Source organism: Molossus molossus, unplaced genomic scaffold (genome assembly GCF_014108415.1).
Source record: "Molossus molossus isolate mMolMol1 unplaced genomic scaffold, mMolMol1.p scaffold_m16_p_4, whole genome shotgun sequence".
Taxonomy (NCBI): domain Eukaryota; kingdom Metazoa; phylum Chordata; class Mammalia; order Chiroptera; family Molossidae; genus Molossus; species Molossus molossus.
The window spans coordinates 2,738,871-2,752,824 of record NW_023425377.1 but is presented as its reverse complement, the minus strand read 5'-3'; the positions used below and the strand labels follow the sequence as shown (position 1 = coordinate 2,752,824).

The 13,954-nt window shown below is 59.1% G+C and overlaps 1 protein-coding gene across 1 annotated transcript in view; it reads left to right on the top strand.

Moving 5' to 3' along the window:
- Positions 1-13,954, top strand: part of TNRC18 (trinucleotide repeat containing 18) — a 78,573-nt gene that overhangs the window by 51,925 nt on the left and 12,694 nt on the right. Inside the window, exons 17-20 of the mRNA XM_036281875.1 lie at positions 2,935-3,186; positions 8,304-8,734; positions 12,916-13,068; positions 13,502-13,643. Coding sequence (XP_036137768.1) covers positions 2,935-3,186; positions 8,304-8,734; positions 12,916-13,068; positions 13,502-13,643 — 978 coding nt within the window. The remainder of the gene's footprint in view (positions 1-2,934; positions 3,187-8,303; positions 8,735-12,915; positions 13,069-13,501; positions 13,644-13,954) is intronic.

Genomic DNA, 13,954 nt, shown 5'->3' with positions numbered 1-13,954 from the left:
ATTTGGGGCTCCTCTGCCTCAGCTCAGACCTTGTAGAGAAGCAGGTGGTCCCCTGCTCTAGCAAGGGGCTGTTTGCACGGGGACCCGCAGACCAGGGTTGGGCGCAGCAGTAGACAGAACCCAGAGAGGGGGAGTGCAGGGGGAGGGGAGGGGGCCCGTGCACACTGACTGTTAAGTCTCCAAAGGGGTATTTGGGCGATAGGGCCTTACTGACACCCAATACTAAAACACCTAATGGCTTGGCTTTTCTAGTGTGTCTGCTTTCTCCCCCCAGCAGCTTGACCATACCTTCACCCTTGACCCCTACCCATGATGCTTTGAATGTCTGTTTTGGTCTCTTGCATTCGCTCTCACGCTGCACTCGGACGCAAAGCGAAGGCTGGGAGTAGGGCAGACGGCGCCGCGGGTCACTGAGCTGGGGTCGAGCCCGGCTCGTTGGTCCGTAGGTAGGCACACCCTTTTCTTCCTGTCCCCTGCACCTCCCTCCTCGGGGCTGCCCCATCGGCTATGGCAGCAGCGGGTCGCTTTGGCGTTTATCGATCAGGGTTTGGCAAACCAAAGCAAGTTACAGCAGCCAACCCCACATACTGAGCCAGGAGGGTTTTTGTTTTTGTTTTTTACAGAAAAAAAGTTCCTCTGCATTTCCCTGGGTTTCTTTGTTGGGACTTTTTCTCCCCCTGCCCTTGGCAAGCTCTGTTGACTCAGGTGTGGACAACTCCAGAAAGGCCCTCTTGGTCCCCACACACCCCCTGCTCGCCCTGCCGGCAGCCTCGGGTCAGCCAGGGAGGCTGGCCAGGCGGAGCGGGAGCCGGGAGGGCCCTGGGAGGCCGAGCTGACCTGTGGCTCCATTTTGTGGCAGGCACACCCCTTCTTTTGGCTTTTGCCTGTCAAACGCTTCTCCATCTCAGGGTGCCGGGATGGGACTGCTGCTGGTTTTCTGAGATCTGATGCAGACGATCTGACACCCAGAAACCCAGAGCCAGCCCTCCCCCCGTCGGACCCTGCGGTGGAGACTCCCCCCGGGTGGAAGAGGGTGCTGGAGTCTCCACACCTGAGCGGCCCCGGGAAGACTGTCTGTAGAAGGGAAAGCTGGCCACCCGTCCACCCCTGTGCCCCCAGCACAGCCACCCCCCCGCCACCCCCAGGGGGGCCCGATGTGGGGAACCCAGGCGCTGTCGAAAGTCTGCCTACACTTAGCCTGCTTTGCCGCTGTGGCCCACTGGGGCGGAGACGGATCGTGTGACGTCCGCAATGTGAATGGATCGCAAGTGTGCACTGCCTGCCCGCCGCCCGCCTGCCCGCTGGCCTCCATCCTGCTCCATCCATCGCTCGCGAGCCCGGCTTCCTCTTCCCACCCTGACGCGCTCCCTCTCTGCCTCCTTCCTCTCTTGACTCCCTTAGAGATTCATTAAGCTCCTCACCACTTCCCTTGCCCAGGGCTCACTCAGCAGAAACGGCTCTCTCTGATCAGAGGGTGCACAGAAAGCCTCCGCCCTCATCAGCACCCGTGGCTGCCATTCGGCCACTGTTGCGCTCAAGCAAGCAGGCGGCCTGGGGCGTTGGCAGGAGAACGTGGACTTGGCCAAGCCCGGACTGTCCCCGACCCCAGACACCATATCCGTCTCTAGCCGCACCTGGCCCAGCCTTGGCCAGCAGCCCCAGAGACCTTCACACTCCCAGTGCTCTGGGCAGACGGGGCCTTGAGCAGGTGTCCCTGGGGCTCATGGGCAGTCGGCCCGGCTGCCGTCGGCCTATCTACCCTTGTGGGGTTAGCCTGGGAAGGTCAGAGCAAGCTTGTCCCTCTAGATCAACTCCTGGCGGAGGGTCCCGTGCAGGAGTATGGTCCTCCCTGCCTCCCCGGACCCCCGCCTGCCCCACGGCCGGCCCCACCTCTGTCCCGATGGCCGGAGTGGCGGGGCCAGGTCTGGTCACCTGCTGGAGACACAGGCAGGGTTTCTTTAGTTTCTTCCCACTAGACTGGGAGGCAGGACAGCCAGCCAACCCTGGGTTCGAGTCTGGCTTTCTGCCTGAGCGCTTGAACCCCTGGGACCCGGTCTCCGGTGCAGAGTGGGCTGGCCTGCACCCTTCCCGCTACCTGTGGGCCAGAGGGAGACCGCCCGTGGCTCCCTCAGTGGTGGGGACACAGTGTCTCCTCACAGGACGTGGTGGCACTGCGGGTGTTTAATTGACTTCATGCCGGCAGAGCACTTTCTCCTACGAATGCGTGGTCCTGTTTGGACCCTCCCTTAGCTGGGCTGGGCTGGGAGGGTCACCCTGTATCACAGAGGAGAAAATAGGGCTCTGAGAGGGCCAGGGATTTACTCAAGGTGTCCAGTGTGGGGGTGGTCCTGGGAGCCCGCTTTGGACCCCAGAGCCTGCTCAGGGCTTCAACTGTGGGTGTGTCCCACCCCCCAAGAAGACACCAAACTCCACCTTCTGCTGCCAGCCCACAGGCCTCCAGCTTCCAAAACCGTCCCAGGCCGCTCTGCCTGGAGCCCCAGCCTGAGCCCCCAACCCCTCTCCTGTCTCCGCCCTTCCCTCGGTCTCCTCTTTCCTCTCCTCCTTCCTCCTTCCTCAGCCTTCACGTTGTGCGTCGTCGGGGCGTGTGTGTGTGTGAGACCGTGGAGAGAGCTGTCTCCAGTCCTTGTCCGTGTGTCCCCCTCCCCACAGCACACGTGCATGTTGCTGTTCCCCTGACAGAAACCCACTCTGATTCCCAAAGCCGCTGCCCACTCTGGGCCGTCCTGGATGCCCACGGCTTGGGCTCGCTTTGATGGGGCACTGGGCCATCGGGGGGACTCGTAGGCTGGTTCTGGACCCACCCCCAGCTGGTGAGGACTGAGGAGCTAGGCTGGTGCTCCTGCCAAGTGGGGGCGGCGGGGGCGGCGCGGGCCCTGGCGAGGCTCTGACCCCCCCCTGTTTTCTGCACGCCAGATGAGAGTTCCGAGGAGGAGGAGGAGGAGGAGGAGGAGCTGGAGGACGAGGAGGACGAGGCCGACGGCGGCTGTAGGCTGGGGGCCCGGGAGCGGGCCCTGTCGCCAGGCCTGGAGGAGAGCGGGCTGGGCCTGCTGGCCCGCTTTGCAGCTAGCGCCCTCCCCAGCCCCACGGCGGGGCCGCCGCTCTCCGTGGTGCAGCTGGAGGCCCAGCAGAAGGCCCGGAAGAAGGAGGAACGGCAGAGCCTGATGGGTAAGTTTGGGCAGGTGTGCCACCCGAGGAGGTTGCACTGCCCCGGCCTGCAGGTGGGGGGACAGGCTCAGAGGAGGGTAGGGGCGGATCTGGAGCCCGTGGAGCCCCGCCTCCTGGGCCTGCCCTGCCCTGAGCAGAGGGCTGGTGATGTGGCCCCGCCTGCTGGTCCCCAGGAGGGGTCTCCAGAGCTATGCAGAGGGACCCGTCCCCTTCAGGTTCCCGGTGTCTGGCAGTTCTGGGAAGCAGAGAGGCCTCAGGTCTGCACCCAGGGGTAGGGGGCTGTGAGAGGTCCCTGACCCAGCTGGGGGAGTCAGGGAGACCACTCCGGACCCATGAGAGAGACGTGGGAGCCGGTGGAGCACAGAGAACTAGAGGCGTGGACAGAGGGGCCTGCCACGCAGAGCGTGCGGCCTGAGGCTGGGGCTGGGGCTGGGGCTGGGGGGCGTCGTCGGGGCTGCATCGCCGTTACCCAGTCTTACCATCCCACCCCTCGCGGCTTGAGAGCTCATCTCCTCTGGTGCTAATTGCCCACGGTCTGGATGTGGCGCAGTCTGTTTACCCAGTCACCCACTGAAGGACCCCTAGCACATCTTGGTGGCACCCCAATTGTGGCAGTTGCAAATAAAGCTGCTGTAAACATCCATGTGCAGGCTTTAAGTTTTCAACTCCTTTGGGCAAATAAATCCAAGGAGTGGGGTTGCCGGACTGTGTGGCGAGAGTATGTTTAGTTTCGGAAGAAGCCAGCAAACCGTCTTCCAGAGTGGCTGCACTGTCTGGACCCCCACCAGGAGTGACCGCGCTCCAGTTGCTCCACATTCCCACCAGCCTCCGCTTTAGCGTTCTGGGTTTTGGCCAGTCTCATAGGTGTGTCGGAGCGCTTGATTGTTGTCATTTGCGTCTTCCTGACCACAGACGCGGAGCACCTGTTATGTGCCTGCTGTCTGTGTATCTTCCTAGAAGTGTCTGTCAAGGTTCGGGGCCCATTTTGTAACCAGGTGATTTGTTTCCTTAATGTTGAGTTTCAAGAGTTCTTTATATGTTTTGGGTGACAGTCCTTGATCAGTTACGTCTTCTGCAAATATTTCCTAGTCTTGTCCTTTCGTTCTCTTGATGGTGTATTTTGTAAAGCTGAAAGTTTTCATTTAAATGAGGTCCAGCTTCTCAGTTCTTCCTTTCATGGAATGTGCCTTCAGTGGTATTTCTAAAAATTGCCTGCCAAACCCAAGGTCACCGAGATTTTCTCCAGGGTTGCGAAATAGAAATTTTGCATTTTACATTTAGGCCTGTGATTCATCTTGAGTTAATTTTTGTAAAGGGAGTAAGGTCCGTGTCTGGTTTTTGTTTTTTGGGTTTTTTTTTGCAAATGGATGCCCAGCACCATTTATTGAAAAGACTCTCTCTGCTCTTTGACTGTATTTTGTGGGTCTGTTTCTTTTTTTCTTTTCTTCTTTATTGATCATAGAGGAACGGAGAGGGAGAGAGAGACAGAAACATTGATTGACCACCTCCTGCACGCCCCTCCCTGGGGATCGGGCCACAACCTGGGCATGTGCCTGACCAGGAATCGGACTGGCGACCTCTTGGTTCATGGGTCGACGCTCAACCACTGAGCCCCGCCGGCCGGGCTGGGCTCTTTATTCTGTTCCATCGACCTGCCTGTCTCTTCTTTGGCCAGCGCTGCACGGTCTCCATCCCTGTAGCTTTGCAGTAAGCCTTGCAGTCGGGGAGGGTCCGTCCTCTGACTTTGTTCTTCTCCATTGGTATTGAGTTGGCTCTCTGGGTCTTTTGCCTTCAAATAAACTTCAGAATTAGGATGTCAGTATCCACAAAATCTGACTCCGTAGATGAAGGGGAAGAACTGACACCTCGACAACATCAAGTCTTCACATCCGTGAATGTGGAATGTCGTCTTACTTTTTCTGTGTCTGTTGAGGTGTTTATGTGGTTTTTGTCTTATTCTATTTTTTTTAATCCTCACCCAAGGATATTTTTTCCATTGATTTTTCAGATAGAGTGGGGGGGGGGGTAGAGATATCAATGTGAGAGGGACAGATCAACTGTGCCTCCTGCACGACCTCAACCAGGGCCGGGGACAAACCACAACCGAGGTATGTGCCCTTGACCGGAATTGAACCCATGACTCTTTGGTCCATAGGCCGATGCTGTTTGGCCACTGAGCCAAACCAACCAGGGCTGTCTTTTCTTTTAGTAATATGGTATATTACATCAATTTTTTTATTTTTATTTTTTGGTATGTTGAACCAACCTTGCATTCCTGGGATAAATCCCACTTAGTCAAGATGTGTAATCTTTTTTATATGTCTCTGGATTATACTCATGTATATTTGTAATTGTTTTGTTTTATCCTCACCCGAGGACATTTTTTCATTTTTTGTTCAGGTAGAGTGGGAGGGAGGGAGGGAGAGAAGGAGGGGGAGAGAGAGAGAGAGAGAGAGAGAGAGAGAGAGACAGAAACATCGATGTGAAAGGGACACATCGAGTGGTTGCCACCCGCACGACCCTGCACGACCAACCAGGGCCGGGGACAAACTGCAACCGAGGTGCGTGCCCTTAGTGGGAACCGAACCTGGGTCTCTCTGGACCACAGGCCAACGCTCTAACCGCTGAGCCAAACTGGCCAGGGCTATATTTGTAATTGTTATTCCTTCCTGATGGATTGACAATGTTACCATCTTTTGGGGGGGGGGGTTCTTCACCCCAGGATATTTTTCCATTGATTTTTAGAGAGAGTGGAGGGAGAGTGAGAGAGAGAGAGAGAAATATTGATGTGGGAGAGACACATTGATTGGTTGCCTCTCTCACATGCCCCAACAGAGTGGGGATCGAACCTGCAGCCCAGGTACATGCCCTTGATGGGGAATCGAGCCCGAGACCCTTCGGTGCATGGGCCAATGCTTTCACCACTAAGCCATTCCCGCCAGGGTCCATGTTTTTATTTAAAAATGTTCTTCTTTGTCTAAAGTAACAACTTTTGTCCTAAAGTCTCTGGTCTGATACCAGCATGGTTGCTGCAACTCTCTTTCGGGTACTGTCTGCGTGGTTTTCTCCCGCATCCTTTGACTTCCTTTTTTTTTTCACTGATTTTCAGAGAGAATGGAATGGAGAGAGGGAGGGAGGGAGGGAGAGAGAGAGAGAGAGAGAGAGAAACATCGATTGGTTACCTCCCTCACATTCCTGACTGGGGGCCGGGGATTGAACCTGCAACCCAGGTATGTGCCCTTGACCAGGAATCGAACCTGCGACCCCTTAGTCGGCAGGTCGATGCTCTAACCCTTGAGCAAACCCAGCCAGGACTGACTTTCAGTCTTACCTTTTTCTTGTGTCTTACCTTTCCCATTCCCCTTTTCCTCCTTTACTGCCCTGTTTTTGGGGAGCAGGCAGGACAGGACTCTGGGGGGGGGGTGTCAGAATGTGGGTTTTACTCCCAGCTCCAGCACCGTGCGGCAGGAGGCTTCCGCACCTGTCCCGTCTCCCCAGCACCTTGCAGAGACTGCTTCCTCTGTCCCGGGCCATTCATGCTGCCCAACTGGTCTCATAGGTATTTGTCCTCTGACGCGACCCCACTGGGCAGCTCCAGTCTCCCCGCCTCCAGGTGTGTCGGCCGCCCTCCCGCCTGTCCCTGCGCAGTGATTGCGGTTTTCTGAGCATCATCGGGTTTCCTGGTGGCTTTCGGCAGGGGGCTGCCAGCCGGGGGGGTGGGGGTGGTGGGGGTGGTGGGGGTGGTGGGGGTGTTTCGTTCCCTCGCCCTGCCCTGCAGCCCCTGCAGCACAGCCCTGCAGCCTGTCTGCTGGCCTCTCTCCACTCAGCCACAAAGGCCCCCGGCTGGCTCCCTGTGCAGTGGGAAGTCTGTTAACAAAAGATTAATTAACGGGATCATTAAGCTTTGCAAGTGGCTTCTTCCCATGACTGTGCCCTGTCCCTCTACTGTGCCTGCATCTCTCGGGGCCATGATGCCTGGCCTCCCACAGGAGCCCTCATAGGCAGACTGCTGGCTGCCCAGGGGTCAGGAGCCTGGGCTTTGGCGCCGACTTCTTGGCTCATGTGCTGTGGAACTCGGGGCAAGTCCTCCTCTGGGGCAGTGTGAGCTCTGGGCTGCCACAGACATCTCATCCCTGGGGCCTGCCTGGAGGAGGAATACAGTAAAGCTCCCGACCCCAGGATGCTTTCCCTGGCCACCAGCTGGGGACCAGGCTCTGAGCTGCACATGGCTGGGGCACCAGGACAACTCGGGGGTCTGTTTCTTGGGGGGTGGAGCAGGATGGGCTAGGCAGACATGGAGGGGAACACAGCGTGCTATGTGCTGTGGTGACGGCGGTGTGGACAGGGGCCCCCTCTGCCCCGGGCGATGGTGGGTCTTCTCAGCAAGGAGGCCAAAGCTTCCCGGGCAGAGGTCGGAGCTGTGGTGCGAGGGCAGAGGGACTGGTAGACACAGGCCTGGAGGTGTGGGCGGACGGAGGGCAGCGGGTGTTGGTGGGACTCAGTGGCCCTGCGATCAGGCTGTGCCATCAGAGCTGGCTCCGGGCCACCCCTTGGCTGTGGGAAGGGAACGGGCAGCCTGGAGTTGAGAAGGGGGGCTAGGCCCCAGGGCGCCAGGGGTTCACGGAGACCCACCCCTGCAAACACGTACCAGGCGGAGGAGGGGCCCTGCAGACTGGGGGATTTCTCCTGGGCTTTCCCACCTGCCTCCCTGGACGTGCTGTCCCCAGGCTTGGGGCCCTCCCACTCACCTTCCAGCTTCTGGGGTTTCATGGCACGGAGGCTAAGAAGAGGCTCCACGGGCAGGCAGGAAGGCCCAGGGGCAGACACGGCGCTCATGGGGAGGCGGGTCAGGAGCAGAGTCTGGGCGGCCCAGGTGGGCTGGGGACAAGAGCAGGGCCTGGCTGGACCTGCCACTCACAGGCATGAGGCCAGGTGAGTCCTCCTCCTGGACCCCAGGTTCCTCCCCTGGAGGCGGGCAGGAGAAGGCTCCGACAGGCAGAGAGGCCCCTTGGAGGAGGGACGGGGCTGTGGCCTGGAGCTGGTGGCCAGGGCAGCAGGGTGGGGGGGAGCAGGCGCCCACGAGCCGTCGACAGCCCACCCCCTCATTGCACATCCAGGCACAGAGTTCGAGTACACCGACTCAGAGAGTGAGGTCAAGGTGCGGAAGCGGTCACCTGCCGGGCTGCTGCGGCCCAAGAAGGGACCAGGGGAGCCAGGCCCCTCCCTGGCCACACCCGTGCCTGGCGCCCGTGGCGCTGGCCCCAGCAGCCCCGACAAAGCCAAGCTGACAGCGGAGAAGGGGCGCAAGGCCCGCAGGCTGCGGGGCCCCAAGGAGCCCGGCTTCGAGGCTGGGCCCGAGGCCAGCGACGACGACCTGTGGACCCGGAGGCGCAGCGAGCGCATCTTTCTGCACGACGCCTCGGCCTCCGCCCCGGCGCCCAGCACCACGGCGCCCGCCACCGCCAAGCCCGGCCGCTGTGGCAAGGGCGGCCCGCTGAGCCCACACAAGGACACAGGCCGCGCCAAGGACAGGAAGGACCCCAGGAAGGTAGGAGCTGCGCAGGGGTGGGACCGCGGGAAGGGGTCCTCCAGTCCTGGGAGGTGGCTCCAGTGTCCGCCACTGAGCCCGGCCGCCCGGAGCAGCATTCGAGCTGGACAGGGGAGCCTGGCCTCCCTGCTCGCCCGGCCCTCGGCCTCCTGGTCAGCGACATTCCCAGCCTGCACCAGGTTACGGACCCCAAAGGAAACTGCAGCTGTCGGAATGCCAGACCTCCCTTTGGGACCCCGCACCAGCTCCTTTACCGGACGCCAGGGGGGGAACACTTGCTCTTTAAGAACTGATGATCAAACCTATTACCCTTTTTACATGGGCTGCTAGGAAGCTGGTGGCTAGTCGTTCCCCTTGTAGGTGGTTGCATTTAAACCTAACAGCCAGCTCTCGACTGGTCTCCGCCTCCGGCCTCTCCACCCCGCACCCCTTAAATGACAGTGACCTTCTAGAGAAAGTCTCAGAGTGAGAGGCACTGCATTGACGGCCTGATCACCGGTGGTTGTGAGGCCGGGGCCACCTTAGAGTGTCCCTCACGGGCACCCGCTCTGTGCTTCTCCTGGTCTCCTGTGGCTAAAGCCACCGCTGCAGGTCTGTGGGCCTTGGAGAAGGTGCTGGAGTAATAAATGACGACCATGGTATTGCCAGGGGACCCACGGTGGTCTAGGCGTGTTCTAACCACTGTACCACGCGTGCTAATTTATTGACAAAGGAAAACTTGGCTCCTATACTCACAACACTTCCGACTCGCGCCACCCGCGTCGGCCCAGACCCCAGCGGTGCAGGGCTCCGTCCCTCCAGGTACGAGTGCGAGTCCAAGCCCACTGCACTGTGACCAGCCAGCTGTAAACGGGGGTTCCCACGGCCTCAGTTTGATCACTCGCTAGAATGACTCACAAACTTGGAAAACACTGTACTTACGTTTACCGGTTTTAAAGGACCCAACTCGGGATCAGTCTGCGGAAGAGACAGGGCAGAGCTGGGGGAAGGACTCAGAGCTGCCGTGTCTTCTCCGGGCACACCACCCTCCCGGCACAGGAGGTGCCCACAGCCGGAAGCGCTCCAAACCCGCCTTCAGGGCTTTTATGGAGGCTGCATCAAATAGCCGAGTGATGGTCTCCACCTCCGGCCCCTCTCCTGTCCCCGAAGGACCGAGTCGCCTCATTGCAACAAAAGAGCTCCTAAGACTCAGGAAATCCCAAGGGATGAAGGAGCTGGGCCTCGGGACTAGGGCAGAGACCAGATGTGTGTTTGTTGCATCACGATGGCGTGCTCGGAAAACCGTATGCGCAGGTGGCCCAGCTCTGCTCTTCACTGATATGCCCGCAGCGCAGCGACTGATGACCGTCAGAGCTGAGCCTTGCTGGGTCCAGCGCCTGGGCCTGGGCCTTAACCCCTGAGCCCCGTGCCCTCTCCGGCTCCTTCCCAGGTGGCACCTCTGGTGGGGAGGTGGGGAGGACTGGGCAAGCCCAGGCCTAGTTTCTCGGGGATGCAGTAAGTGTCCGGAACAAAACAGGTTAATGGTGAAACAAAGGAGAAATCAGACACCATATCCCGTCACCCCAGGAAGGACCACTGCTGGTATTTTTTTGAGATGTACTTTGATTTCTGTTTTTCAGACATGGCATTATATCTTGTGCATGCCCATACGCTGAGCTTTTTTTAAAGCATATTTTTATTGATTTTAGAGAGGGCACAGGGAGAGGGGGGGGAGTGAGAAACATCAACGTGAGAGAGACACTTTGATCAGCTGCCTCCTGCACGCCACCTACCAGGGATCGAGCCCACCACCCGGGCACGTGCCCTGACAGGGAATCGAATGGGCAACATGGGACGATGCCCAACCGAGCTGCACTGGCCAGGACATGAGCCTTTATTTTACTTGTTTAAAATCAGTAGCTATTTTTTGCCAATCCTCACTCGAAGATACTTTTCCACCGATTTTCAGACAGAATGGAAGGGAAGAAGGGAGAGAGAGGGATATGTTGTGAGAGAGACACCTTGACTGGTCGCCTCCTGCAAGACCCCAGCTGGGGCGGAAATCGAACCTGCAACCAGGTATGTGCCCTTGACCAGGAATTGAACCCATGACCCTTCGGTGTCCGTGGGTCAGTGCTCCAACTGCTGAGCCGCACCGGCCAGGGCTTACAGTCAGTGTTTCTAAATGGCTGACACCCCACTGTTGTGCAGCCTGCGGCTTCATTGTCTCCCGCCCCGACAGTGGCCGGTGACGTCTGGGTGGTGGTCTCGGCCACTGTGGTCACCCCAGCAGCGCCAGCTCTGCTCCGTGCACACGGGTCACGTCAGGCATTCTTTTCTTATTTTAAGAACAAGGCCCCCAGAAATGGGCAACAGTTTTCAGTTTTCCGTGATTAGCACCGAAGGTAAAGAGGAAGAAAATAGCCCGGCTGGTGTGGCTCAGTGGTTGAGCGTCAACCCTGCACCAAGAGGTCACCAGTTCAATTCCCAGTCAGGGCACATGCCCAGGTTGTGGGCCCACCGCCAGGGAGGGGTACAGAAGGCGGCCAGTCGGTGTTCTCTCTCATCGATGTTTCTCTCTCCCTCTTAAGAAAATTGATAAAGAAAAAGTTTTTGTAAAAAAAAAAAGAAAAGGAAGAAAATAAAAATCCACTCAGATATGACTGGTCTGTGGCCGTCACCCACCCCGTGTGTGCAGAGACGTGTACCCCACAAGGACTGCTGTCTAATAACAGACACGAGAGGGAAAGCAACTATAATCACCTTAAAACGTTCCCGGGGCCCCAAGGTGCCTTCTGATGTCAGACATGTGAACGGTTGGAACGTGTACCAGGCACAGAAACATGGTGTGTGTGTGTGTGTATCGCCCCCAAACGTGGGTTAGACCGAGTACCTTCTATCCCTGTCACGTTTCCTGCTCTGTCCCTTTTAACTCTGTTTGCTTTGCTTTTCACGCATCTGCTGTTGTCATGGTAACACGTGCCCAGTATTATCTTTCTCTGTTTCTTCATTTTCCACCTGCTCTGGTCCCTCGATTTGGTGCTGTTGTGGGCGTGTCTCTTAGAAAGCACAAAGCGACCCCACCCCGCCCCTACGTCCCCACCGCGTCCCCTGGGTCACTCCCCACACGCGCCATCGTGTCCGCGTCCTCCGACGGCGTCTCCCCGAACGGGCTCCGCCGCTGTGAGGAAGCTGGAGCTGATGGCTGGACCTTAGGTGGCTTGGCCACTGCCGTCCACCCGCGAGGGGGGGGGCCTGTTTCACCATCTGGGGATGTGAGCGCGGTGGTGTGACTCTCCCGTCGCCTCTGCGGGGAGTGGAGAGTGACGCGCCTTCTGGAGGTGGCCGGGCAGCGGCTGACCGCGCACGCTGCCCCTCCAGGACAGGCCTGTGGACTCACCGGCCCTGGCTCTTCTCTGGCACTGTTTGGAAGAGCGAGAAAGTGGAGGCGCCATTAGGGGTGGTTGAGTTGGGGATCCCCCACACTGGGGTACGTTGGGCAGCTGTTAAAAAGCAGTTTCAAAATGGGACTTTTGGTAAATTCCCTTCTGTGTTTGAAAATGGAGCACTGTGTTTAAAAAAATACTGTGTCTGCACAGCCTACGTGTTCACAGGGGTGTCTGCCTGTGGAAGGTTCTGGAAGGGCACATCGCCCTGCTGCCCGGGGCTCCGGTCCCCTCAGACACGCCTCATGCACAGCTCGGTGCTGTCTTCTTTAACACATGACATAGCCCTGCCGGTTTGGCTCAGCGGTTGTAGTGTCGGCCCGCGGACCAGAGAGTCCCGGGTTCAATTCCGTCCAAGGGCACGTACCTCAGCTGCGGTCTGTCCCCCTGGTCGGGGTCGTGCAGGAGGCAGCTGGTTGATGTGTCTCTCACGTCAGCGTTTCTCTCTCGCTCCCCCTGCCCCCTTCCACTCGGTCTAAAGATAAGTGGAGGAAGTGCCCTGGGTGAGGACTAAAAACCCCAAAGAACCGTGCCATACAGGGTGGGCCGAGTGGCTTCCAGTTCGCCTGGCACACAGCGCAGGGACCAGGGGCAGCACCAGAGCAAAGCGCTCTGCGCGCTCTGGAACCTGCTTCCGCCCCGCCCCGCACAGTAATACAAAGAGTGAGGTTCAGACCGAAAGTCCTGCGGTGAGAGGCGGCTCCGCCCGGGCTTCCCCGCCTCTGCCTCTGATGGCGCCTCTTCCTTCCTCCCCAGAAGAAGAAGGGGAAGGAGGCGGGATCAGGAGCGGCGCTGCCTCCGCCCCGCACACCTGTCCTGCCCCCTGAGGCCCGGGCCCCTCACACCAGCTCCCCGGCCTCCACCAAGAGGAGCAAGGCCAAGGCCAAAGGGAAGGAGGTGAAGAAGGAGGTGAGCTGGTCCCCAGGGGGTCCCCCAGGCTTGGGTGCAGTTCTTTGTGCAGTAGGCAGATAGGCTGTGCGGGGTGTCCCTGCCCCGGAGGTCGCCAGCCCCAGGCCCGGCTGCCCCTCAGGTGCGTTGCATGTGGCTGCAGATGCCACCTCGGTGTCTCTGAGGAGGTGACTAAGGCACCTGCCTCATGATGAACATAAGTACGGTGCCGAGCACCGAGCGCTCAGCACTGAGCACGTGCGAGCCCTGGCCGGGGGCGATGGCTCATTTGTCCTCCCTCTGGCTTCCCGGATGAGCCCAGCTGGGACCCACATTGTGTACCTGGCCCACGCCACTGTGGCCTGACTGACCCCGAGTTTCCAGGGAGGGTCCCCAGCAGGGCAGGATGTGTGTGCCATGTCTAAGCCATTGGTCTGTTGTGCTCTGTCCCCAGAACCGGGGGAAGGGGGGAGCTGTGAGCAAGCTGATGGAGAGTATGGCCGCTGAGGAGGACTTTGAGCCCAATCAGGACTCGAGCTTCTCCGAGGATGAGCACTTGCCACGTGGTGGGGCCGTGGAGCGGCCGCCAACACCAGGTGAGTGCCCGCGATGCTGTATGGGCCCAGGCCTGGCACAGGGCTCCCCTGGGGAGTTACCATGACCTGCAAGGGGCAGGGACTGAGTAGCACCCGGGAGTGGGCAGGGAATGGCTGTGACGAGGGCACGGTACGTGCAAAGGCCCTGGGGTCCGGGGATGCATAGCCCCTGGGGTAGACAGACAGAAGGCCGGTTTGGCCTGGCTTGGTAAGCTTGGGAATGAGAATGGTCTTGGGTCTCGGTGAGGAGTCTGGGCTTTGCCCCAAGGACAAGGTGAAGCTGTCAGAGGTCGTCAGTGGGGAAGCAGGGT